The following is a 12,304-nucleotide window of genomic DNA, read 5'->3' as shown; positions in this document are numbered from 1 at the left end:
TATTTAAAAAAAAAACATGAGAATATTTGCTCTGGAATCAAGTATGGAAGTAAATCAATAATGTGGATTGTTTTTAAAAACTGTCTCAGGCTTCTTTAAGAACAAAGTAATGAGTGAATTGTAGATTAAAATCCTTAAATTTCACCTCTCTACAAGTCCCCAATCTTTCTATTCTCCTACTTTTTGTGTCTCCTTTCCATTCTTAATAAATAAAAGACTTAATTTCCAAACTTCTGATTCAAACCCCAGGTCTCTTTCCCTAGCTCTTCCCTTTCATCTGTCTGAGTGGGACAGCAGGACAGTTTAAATGCACGGGAGAGCCCAAAGTAATGATGCTCAGGCCATCAAGGAAAGGCCTCACCCTCAAGACAGGAAGGGGATTAAGGACTAGAATGTAGTAAAGAGAGTCCCCAATAGCTTTGAGTACCAATATGGGATGTTGGTGCCAGAGGAAAGGTGCCTCTGTAAAAGGATACCTAGAAGCAGCTTCATGCTCTTCTCATTGGGTCAAATAGTCTATGGCTAGCATTTCAAATTCTAAATGCATGAACCAAAAGTTTTTAGAATTTATGTTATGGAATAATACATATATATACATATATATATATATATATATATATTTGTAATAAGAAGGGGGATACCAAAATCCTTATTTTATATGGGAACATTTAAAATAGATCATTTGGTTATAATCCCATATTTTTCAAACTAGTAAGAGCACCTCTGTAATGATGTTTTATTTTTTCTTAAAAGTTTCACAAAATTCATGGGACCAAACAGCTATTATGTTATTATAAACTATTCTTAAATCAACAAACTTTACTGTCAAGCAGTAAGTACACATTTGAAATCATTTGCACATTTTAAATTTGCATTAAAATAATTTTGGTAATGTTTCCTGATATAATAGTAACCAGGCTTTATAGGATGCTTTTCAGGAGATGTAAAAAGAAAGAAGGTAAGGATGTGATTAGTAAAATAATGCTTGGTTTTGAATTCTGCCTTTGTAGATTTTAACTATCAGCTTTGAGTAAAGATATTAAAGATAATTAAAGCTTCAATAAATATTAAAGTATCATCAATGTATCTTTAAGAACATGTTTTCTGACTTTGGTTGTATGTCAAAATTACACTAGATTCCTAAACCATTGACTCTCTTATGCTGTTGTAGATCAAAAACTGGATCAAAAAGTATTATCCATTTGCTATTTAATTGTCAAATTTTAGTTTAGGGGCCACAATCAACTGTTCTCAGGACTTATTTTTATCTATGCACTCAGGAATAGGGCTGGGAGATCATATAGAGTGCTGGGGACCAAAACTGGGTTGTCTCACACAAAGAAATCCTACCTGCTATACTGGTAAAACAATATTTTAAAAAGTCTAAAAAGGTTTTTATAAGTATCTTAATTTAATTAATTGTATTATTTTAATATATATTGATGCGTCCAACAAAAAAGGCTGAAAGAATTCAGCAACTTTTATATAGTGATTTAATGGAGAGTAAATGGAAAATCTTTCATCTCATTGGAATCAATCTTTAAATTATTTTCATAATTTGCCAATTGGACTCATAATCAAATTCTCAATTATCGTGGCTAACAGTTTTCTCAGATTTATTGTAATTTATATATACCATAATTTGTCTTTAATGCTTAGAAATATATTTTGTATTAGTTTGATTGAAACACTGCAAATTGAATTAAGTTGGAATAAGTTGATTAATTTAGTAATGAAAAGTATTTGTTTCAAGATGCCAATTTATTAAATATTATTACTAATTAGTATTATTACTGGTTTTGGGCCACATCGGGAGTAGTTCAGGCATCAGGCCCGAGTTTGATATCAGAAATTACACCTTGAAGGCTCAGGTGACTATATGGGATGCTGGTGATTGAACAAGTTTCTGCTCCATGTATTGCAAATACCGTACCCAGTGTGCTATTGTTTCGGCTCTTTTAATTATTTTTAATGTTTGTTGCCATCTAACAGCACTCAGAGGTTATTCCTGGATCTGCCCTTAGGAATAACTCCTGCAGGTTCAGGGAAACATATACGGATGCTGGGGAAGGAACCCGAATTAGCAGCTTGCAAGAGAAAACCTTACCCACTGTACTATCACTTTGTCCTCAAAATGCTAGTCTATCTGAAGTAAAAGTATTTAAAACATATTCAATAACACAGTATAAATTATTTTCAAGCATTAGGCAAAAATCTGGAAATACAAAATTATGAGGAAACCATAACACATTCTTTTAAGGAGCTTATATCATAACAAACATGATGTTGGTAGAAAATATATGTTCCAAAAAGTAACATAATATTAACTATTTAATTCTATGATTATTAATGAATTAATAAACTGTATTAGGAGAACAAGAAACACAAAAATATTTAATGCTACAAAAACTATGAAGAATGTGTTACAAAAATGGATTCAAAATAAATATTTTCCAAGAAAGTAATATAAAATGCGATTGAATAGTAGATAGAGAAACTATTTTATTCTAATTTGCCAAAAAAGATTTCTACTTCACTGGATAGAAGCTAAGGATTTAACATGGATGAATTTTTTCACTATTTCTTGCATGAAGACACAGTTGTCAATATATTCATGTTATTTACATTCATTTTTCTCAGTTTAGATTTTGTTTTCTTTCTAAACTTTAAGATTCAAGTCAAAAAAGCTCTGTATCATTATTTGTGTTTTCGGAATCAAACAACCTCATTAGGAAAAAAGAATTAGGTGGATATAATATCAGACTAGTTGATGCTAGTGTAATCCAAAAACATCAACTATTTGGCCTTTTATTTTTTTGCTCAAAAAATGAAGTAATTTAAAAGATCTCTGTTTACAATAAATTTGTCATAAAATGTTGATTTTATTATATGATTTTTACCATATACTGGAAGACTCAGGCTACTTAATAATAAAAATCTAAAATGGTGATGTTGTAAATGCCAAATCTTCCATGTGGTGATTTTGAGCAATATACAGCCTTTACTATATTACATTTACCACAATTCTAGTGTCTTACTTTTTGTATTAAAGTTTTCACTGATCTAATTTTTTTCTATTATCTATGGGTTTACATGAAAAACACATAACTTATTTGGAGATACTCCACATTATACTTTACTTCTGAAAAAGAATAACAGAAGGAGAAAGCTAATAAATATTATTTTCGTTAACATTTACATATTTGTCATAACTATTCAGTTTTTGTTTTGTTTTGGGGGCACACTCAGCAGTAACTCTAGGTTTACTCCTGGATGTTCACTCAGGGATCACTCTTGGATAGTATTGGAGGATCATATGTGATACCATGTATTAAATACATTAAATACAGCTATATTCAAGACACGCTTTTTACTGATGGACTATCTTATCTACATTTGCTTTCCCATAATGCTTCCTACGGCTCTTTTAAATTAAGTCAAAGCAACCTGAAGTGTACATTGAGAGCTGACTGTATTAGTAAAGATGAGAGTGTTAAATATATATTATAGAAAATGTTTAATATTAAATCTATACCTGTTGACATTTCATAAAATAGAAGAAACTTTAGGAACATATATTGAGTAAACATAAATTGTTGGTCCAGACAGATAGCAAAGCTTATAGAATACTTTCTTTGATACTTGGTGGCCCATTAGCAGAGCAATGGATGAAACTTGAGTACAGAGACAGGAATCAGCCCTGAGAAGAATCTGGATCCCCAACCCTTCAATACATACATAAATAAAATTTCGGGTACACTTATATGTTAAATGTAATGAAGCAAATCCTATTAATGGACAATAGGAAAAATATTCATAGGTCTGAAATATAACAAAAGATACCTGAGGAGATGAACCAATGAGTAGCAACAAGTGTAGAGAGATTGAGTGAGTAATGTTTCTTCTTATCTTAAATGACCATAAGTTCAAATGATAAGGATATCCCTTTTATTAATTTTAATATTAAATCCATCTCCTGAATGTGTTGTTGATATATATTAAACTAAATGGAGTTGTCTCGTTGAGACAAAATTTGACTTCCATGGAAATATAATCAAATTATGAAGGGAACATATACCTTTCCCCTATTTAGAAACCTTTCACTTGTTGAAAAATAAAATTAGCAACTTACAAGATTCAGTGCCATTATGATCACAAAATTGATACAAACAGCTGCAGCAGATGTTGCAAACTGCCAGTGTTGTTTGATGAAATTCCACTTGAAAGATGCAAACTGCTCCATGACCACCAAGCGATATACCACTACTGCAAACACAGCAGTGATCACCAAAGAAATCTAAAGTTGGAGACCAGAGAAGAGATGACATTACAATTGGGGAGGGGGGGCTTAGCGATGCTCAGGGGCTACTTAGGCTCTGCACTCCAAAATCTCTCCTGGCCAACTTAGGGAACCATACGAAATAAGTCTGTCCATGTTGGCCATGTAGAAGGGAAACACACAACCACTGTGCTATCACTCAGTCCTACAATTTTCCTCATTGTAAAAACAAAAATACAACCATAGATCCAGTACACTGCAATAAAGAGTAATTAATTTAGTCAAGATAGGATAAATTCAATTATTCTTTTTTTTCCAAAAAACTAAAATACACTAGACTAGAGAATCAAAATACATAATCTAAGATTTCACTTATTTTAGTGTGATACTTGAAATGTAATTCAAAATTTGTTTTAAAATGAAAAAGATTATCTAATTGTTTGGAGTACCACATGTTATTTCTATTTTATTCATGTTAAAGATTTTATTTCATTTTACTATATCTTATTTAAATAAAAATGATGGTTTTTGGCCAAAGAACATTCTATTTAGCACACAAACACCCTAATACTTACTTATGGCCCATTATGGATTTTAGTATAAATTACAAAGATAATAAAAAAGATAGTGGTTTCTTAAATCTTGAGAGTTACAAATGAGCTAGTATTATTTTATTTTGTTTTTACCACACAAGGCATTGCTCAGTGGTTATTCATGGCTCTGTACTTGGGAATTTCTTCAAGAAGTGCTAGGGTGACCATATGGGAATCTGTGCTTGTGATCAAACTCAGGTTGGCCCATGCAAAGCATATGCCCTATACATTGTACTATCACTACAGCATCGAACCTGAAGTTAAGATCTTATAATTTCGAGGCCAGAGAGATAGCATATAAGTAAGGGGTTTGCCTCGCATGCAGAAGGTCCGTGGTTCGAATCCCGGCGTCCCATATGGTCCCCTAAGCCTGCCAAGAGCGATTTCTGAGCCTAGAGCCAGGAGTAACCCCTGAGGTCTGTCGGGTGTCACCCACCTCCAAAAAAAAAAAGATCTTATAATTTCTTTATAATTCTGGAACCTCATAGCCATCTTATACTAGTTGGCACACTTTACCATGAAGAAAATTCCTGAGATAGAAACAAGAAGACGAGTGATTTTATCTGAGGAAGGTTGATGAGGCTCAGGCTTTCCACTTATGGGATTGATTCTCTCCATTTTGTAATATTTTGCTTCAAACTGTGGACGAAGAGTTTCCTATGAGAGAAATGAAAGTTGCTTAAATAAAAATGTCATAAAAAATTAAACTAATAGTTGATACAAAATTTCTTGAATTTGATCTTTTAGCTTTAGCAATGGAACAATTTTTGGAAAAAAAAATAAAGATGCAAAGTATTATCCAATAAAACTCAAAACTATATTTCAACTATGAAAGTTTTTCAATGATCAAATTTAATAGACATCATAGAAGAGAATCAAACATATATGAATAAGACTGCTAATAAATATATCAAAGAAAATCTGATGTCTGTTAGATGTTTCTGAATTGAATATTAATGGCAGTTAATACTTTTCTTCATCAAAATAAATTTAAATGTTCTTTTATTCTCATTTCCTAACATCTTACCTCTTCTTCTTCCCATTCAATAAGGTCCCAAGTATAGGTCAGTGTACTTCTTCTTCTCTTCCAAAACTCCAGGAAGACTGTGGCTGTAATTAATCATCATCATCGTCATAAGTAGTACTAGAATTATTTACCAACAATATTAGATTCAATAATTACTTTTCTTTGGAGTAGTGTTACTAACAAATTAAAAGTCATTATTAAATCAATACAATAAAGTTTTATTTTTATCTCATCCTCTTCTTTTTACATAAATTAACATGCTCCCAAGAATATACATATTTATATAAATATATACAGATATATATTATTCTACTGGAATAAATAAGCAAAAATTGTATTTGCTAGTATGAAATATCAAAGTTTCAAAATATCAAAATATCAATATGAATAAAATATATATGTACTGTCCTTTTTACTTTTTTTTTGGTTTTTGGGCCACACCCGTTGTTGCTCATGGGTTACTCCTAGCTATGAGCTCAGAAATTGCTCTCGGCTTGGGGGACCATATAGGATGCCAGAGGATCTAATTGTGGTCTGTCCTAGGTCAGCCAAGTGCAAGGCAAAAGTCCTACTGCTGTGCCACCGCTCTGATCTCTGTCCTTTTGATTTTAAATGTTTATACTAAATTATCTAGAAATCCAAACAGTTTTAAAGAAGTAAAGACTCTTCAGTAATGTCAATAAATACAGATGACACTTTTCTAGTAAACAAAAAGGGGTTGTATGAAAGGACAAACAAAAAAGCAATAAAATCATGTTGGACAAAAAAAAAGACTAGAGAAAATATTCTGGGAAGAATATTCTTTGTGGATTAATCATGAATTCAAACTGAAAATAATGTTGGAGAAAACAAACAAATGGGAAAACAACTAAATATATTAACCTGGGCTATATGAATTTTCTATGTAATAGTTAAGATAAAAATTTTTTGTAGAGTTGGAATGATTGTACAGAAGTTAGAACTTGCCCTGACAAACTTGGGTTCAATCCAAGGCACCACATACACTCCTTGAGCACCACCAGGTGTAATCACTGAGTACAGGGCCAGGAATAAGACCCAGACACTACTGAGTGTGGTTTAGAAAAACAAATCACTTCTTTATGGCATATGTGTTTCTTTTTCTTATAGTAATCAAGACTTGTGGACACAACTAAACACTAAATCATACATTTTAAAAATTTTCTGCTAACATCTACCTTTAAAATATCCATCCATCACCGATTCTTCCCACCATCTTTTATTTGCACATTGTGTGTAAAAGTTTCTAATCCCAGGAATATTAACTTACATTGTAATAAAGACATATGCACACTGGCTATGTTCTTTTATTAACTGGCTTGGGAAGTTTATCTAATTTCCTCATTGGTCCTGTGAATCTGGGTGGGGGGTGTTGAGTTAGAAGATAAGAGGCCTCTAGGTAAGAAAGTCTTGTTATCAGGGGAAAGCTAGGTTTCACTTATTTATGGGGATCGGAGGTGTATTTCAGAAAAATTGGAGATGTTTCAACAAGCTAAGTTTCACATATTTATGGGGTATTTCAGAAAAATTGGAGATGTTACAGCATAATGCAATTCTTGAGCAACTCTATATTTATTTGTTTTAAAATTCTGCCTCCTTTGTAATGACAACTTTTCTCAAATTTAAGAATGTTAGGGCTGCAGAATAGGGTGCTTGCTTTTCAAACTGCTGACCTGAGTTCAATATCCAGTGCCCTGCATTTTCCCTGGAGCACCACCAGGCATGATTTCTGAGCACTGAGTCAAGAGTGATCTCTAATTACCACCAAAACCCAAAAAGAAAAAAGAAATGTGGCTTTACTTCCATTTCCTTGTGTTCATTTTCAGTTGTTTTCTTTTGTAATACAAAGTCTATGGCACAGAAAAACATTACTAAAGTTTATTCAAATAAATAGGTTAGATTTTATATAGAGTTTTCTCCATGTTATTATTTTAGTATTTCCTGAAAATAAGGCATGGCAAACCATTTTAATACACTATTGCTTTTGCCCAGAAATTTGCCAACACATCTGCAGCACTTTATTATAATTTTTCTTTCCTAGTGTTTCCTATACTTGAAAGGAATTTTCTTGGAGTGTTTATTTTTCTCAGTATATTTATATACTGAATATGGTCAATAATGGCTATTAAACTGAATTGAAATTTGAGACTAGAATCTAGTGGCTATGTATCCAATTCCTAACCAAATGTTCTTTCATTATGCAAAGGTTTTACAACATTCACTTGAAATATAAGGGTTACTTATGAGATAAGCCAGTACTAAATTTATCTGCTTTCTAGACTGAAAATATCAAACTCAATTTTATTGGAAAAAATAATTATCACTGTTCAAAATAACCACTGTATATTGATAAGTAAAATTTAGTTACAAATACAAAAGAAGTTAGATATATCTGAGAAAGGAGTGCAGAAAAATAATTCAAAGTCTTGTTTGTGTCAGCAAAGATAAAACTTTAAAGACTACTTAAAAAAATCTCAACTGAAACAATGACTTATTAAAGCAACAGCTCTCACATTGCCAATTTGGACAAAATCCAAATAGTACTAAAGACTTTCCTCCATTTCCCAGATCTATTTTCAGCAACATCCTTGAAAATAATAGGTTCTCTCCATACAGGGTTGCAACATTGCTTTACATGAGGAAGAAATAGAAAACTGCCCTAACTGGTTCTACACTTAACAGAGGAATTGCCAAGGTAGAATACTTTAAATTTCTATGTGTGGAGCAAGTTACTGATTCACTCTCCCCTTTTGAATATCAAAGTCTCACAGAAATACAATGAATACAATTCTATACTTTGCTATGAATGGGGCTAATAAAATCTTTGTGTATGAAATGTCAAACTGAACATTTAGACTGAACTGTACTTGGCAATCAAGCCTTGAATTGGTTACTCTTGTCTAAACATGGAAAATGTTGCTTAGTAAACTTCCAATTTTTGTACTTTCCATTGTCTTCTCTAACAAGAAAGAAGGAAGAAAAATTAATAACTCAATGTTAACAACATGGAGAGACAAACACTTAAATTCTAAGCATTGAATATTTTTGTAAAATCAGCCTCATTTTATTTATTCCCATAAAATTTATTTTCAAATTCAAAACAAACAACTGCAATAAAATAGCATAATGTCAAATTAAAATACAGAGGTAATCTCACCCTATTCTTGATCTTAATATTGACATAAAGTCCCTTTCTAAAGTTAACTTTTCCTACCATATAACATGTTATAATTTTGGTATCTTAGGCATTTGCATAGATGATGTCTCAGTTGAATTGCTCTAAAGTGAAGTACACTTGATGACAGTTTTCTTAAAAAATATATATATAATTTATGAGGCCAGAGCTATAGCACAGTGGTCGGGATTTTGCCTTGCACATGGCTGACAGGTCGGACCTGTCCCATGTGGTCCCCCAAGCCACGAGAGACTTCTGAGCATATAGCCAGAGTAATCCTGAGAATCACCAAGTGTGCCCCCCCCAAAAAAAAACAATAAAAATATAATTTAATTTAATATTTTAGGCATAACCTCTTGAAATTAAGAATTAATTTTCCTTGGGCCTTTTTCCTCATTTAACCAAATATTTTATAAGCTTTCTTTCTTTAAACATGTGGAACATGTTCTAATTATTGTGTATATGTACTACCAAAAATAATTTGAGCAGGCTATTTTTCTTTCATTTATGTAATACATGTACCTAGGATGACTTTTCTGTGTAAACTTGTTGAAAAAATATATGTTGATAAAGAAATTAAAAATAAAAAAGAACATCAATTATATAAAAAGGCCAACAATAATAAGCAGTTGACATTATATTTTGGTACATTTGTTACTGCAGGTGAATGACTATGTCTATAATGAAATCACTAATTTTACTTAAATAATAAATACAATTGATCTTCTTGATTGTTTTAATATTCAGATTTGGCAATGTACTTCTGACATAGGAACATCTTGTGTTTGAGATTTACCTAGATTCTTTTCTAATAATGTGACCTTGGAGGAATGACTAAACAGTGATAAGCCTCTGTTTCCACAACTTAAAATGAAAATAGCAAAACTGTCTTCATCTGGATATTGTATGAATTAAATGAAAAACAAATTACAGATGTTTTTATAAAAAGTTTGCATATAAGATGCTTCTACAACTTGTAAGCATACATTTTAATAATTTTTCAACTCTGCTAGTTGTATTAATTAAAAATGTACACAATTCTTGGTTTTATTTCATAAACAAATTGCACGTTTCAGGAAAATGACAGTTACTTATATTCAATCACTTCACTTATTTGAAGAAAAACAAACTCAGTCACTGTCAGTAGTACATAAAACATCCTATGTTCACTTTTACAAATCAAACAATTTATATTATCTTTTTGTTTCCCTTTATATTTAAGACAAAAAAAGTTCTAGCATAAAGGATTTTATTATGAATTTATTTTGAGAGTTTAATGTATTGATAACTATAATTGAATAAAAATTAAAATGAGCTCATTATATACCCAAAGAAAATGAACTTTGGGAATAAAAAATACTTTAAGAACTTATAACATATAGCACTTACATAACTAACATTCCAGACTTTATGTTGTGTGTATATGCATATAGATATAGATGAATATGTGTGTGTTTGTGTATTAGAAAGGGAGACTGGGAACACCTGGTGATGTTCAGGGCTTATTCCTGGCACTGTACTCAGGAATCACTTCTGATGGGACTCCAGGGAATAAATAAAATTCCTGGTTTCAAACCTGGGTCTGCTGTATGCAAGGCAAGCACTCTATCTGCTGTATTAACTTTCTAGTCACTGTAAAAGATATATCTTTATTAAATTAAATAGTGTTCACAAAATATGGAAAGAGAATTACCAACCTTTTGGATATATCAAAAACAGGTTCCTGGAAGTTATCTAAAGAACTCACTTGTTGAAATTTAAATATAAACTTAATCAAAAAAAATTTTTGCTATGTCAAAGGAAAAACTATTTCAAACTTGGATTGAATATATTTAAAAAATATCCAGCTAGCAAGAAATAAGCATTAGGAATAAAATGTTTAAGCAAATTTCTATTGGGTATAAATGAAACAGATTTTTCTAGGGGTGGAGACCAGTTAGCCAACCCACCATTCTGTGGCTTATTAATCTACATCTAAAATTCTTCACCAAAACCTAGTTTTGCTTTGTTTTTGAGGTGAGATCTAAAGTATTGACTAATTGTTCTTTTTTCTTACATTTATCTCTAACAAGTTTTTTTTTCTCCATTTGGTTGTAGAGATGCAGCCCTTTGCAGGAAATCTTTATTACCATTTTAAATACTTATTTTTTAACTATACATATATAAGTATATATATATATACTTATACATATATAAGTATATATATATACTTATATATGTATAGTTATATATAATTGTAGAGCTAGTCATGCAGAGATAAAAGATAACATGTTTTAGTAAACAATTCTTAGTCAAACCTTGATTAAATTGTTTATAATTCTGATGTATTTAAGTTCCCTGTAGACAAAGCCAATATCTCTTAAAGCCAAAAATATAGCATGTCTTAACATTTTGTTGTTTTATTTTTGTTGTTGTTGTTGTTGTTGTTATTAAATGGTATTCTCTGTGAAGGTTAGGAACTGAGATTGGCAAATATGATGGTGCTGGAGTATAGGGATGTATGCAACTTTAGGAATCAAAACCAGGACTTTGGGAAGGCATGATTGTACAGTAGTTAAGACTCTTCCAGGCAATTGAGCCAGTTTCAATCCCTGGCACTCCATATGGTTCCCAGAGACCGCTGGCAGTAATTTTTGAGTTCAAAGCAATTGCTCAATCCTGAGTGCCATTGGTTCTGGCCTCGAAAAAACAACAACAAAAAAAATATAAAACAAACAAACAAATCCACACCCAAATAGCAACAACAACAACAACAAAATACTCAACAAGGACTTATTCAACTTGAACTATCCCCTAGGTCTTGAGTGTTTTTTATTTTGTAATTTGATGTGATACTTTTTGGGGGAGAGGGGTACATCCAGCAGGACTCAGGGTTCACTCCTAGCTCTGCACTTAGAAATTACCCCTGGAAGACCTGGAGGACCATATGGAATTCTAGGGAAAGAAACTGGGTTGGCCACATGCAAGGCAAAATCCTACCTGCTGTGCTATCTTTTCACCCCACTTTTTTTTTTATTTTTAAAAATCACTTTATTAAACACCCTGGTTTACAAGGTTGTTCATGATATAGTTTTCCCCCAGTTACAAAACTGTTCATGATTTAGTTTTAGTCATACAGTGTAAACACCTTTCACCAGTGTTCATTTCCCACAACCAATGACCAATGTCCTCAGTTTCCCTCCGCCTTCTCCTCTACCTTCCTTTGTGGCAAA

The 12,304-nt window shown here is 31.8% G+C and overlaps 1 protein-coding gene across 1 annotated transcript in view; it reads right to left on the bottom strand.

Moving 5' to 3' along the window:
- ANO3 (anoctamin 3) overlaps positions 1-12,304 on the bottom strand; it is a 242,927-nt gene that overhangs the window by 36,631 nt on the left and 193,992 nt on the right. Inside the window, exons 15-17 of the mRNA XM_049780960.1 lie at positions 5,900-5,982; positions 5,389-5,529; positions 4,133-4,297 (exon numbers count right to left, since the gene is read on the bottom strand). Coding sequence (XP_049636917.1) covers positions 4,133-4,297; positions 5,389-5,529; positions 5,900-5,982 — 389 coding nt within the window. The remainder of the gene's footprint in view (positions 1-4,132; positions 4,298-5,388; positions 5,530-5,899; positions 5,983-12,304) is intronic.

Source organism: Suncus etruscus, chromosome 9, assembly GCF_024139225.1.
Source record: "Suncus etruscus isolate mSunEtr1 chromosome 9, mSunEtr1.pri.cur, whole genome shotgun sequence".
Taxonomy (NCBI): domain Eukaryota; kingdom Metazoa; phylum Chordata; class Mammalia; order Eulipotyphla; family Soricidae; genus Suncus; species Suncus etruscus.
Note: the sequence above shows the minus strand (reverse complement) of the source record. Positions and strands in the feature narration are given on the sequence as shown.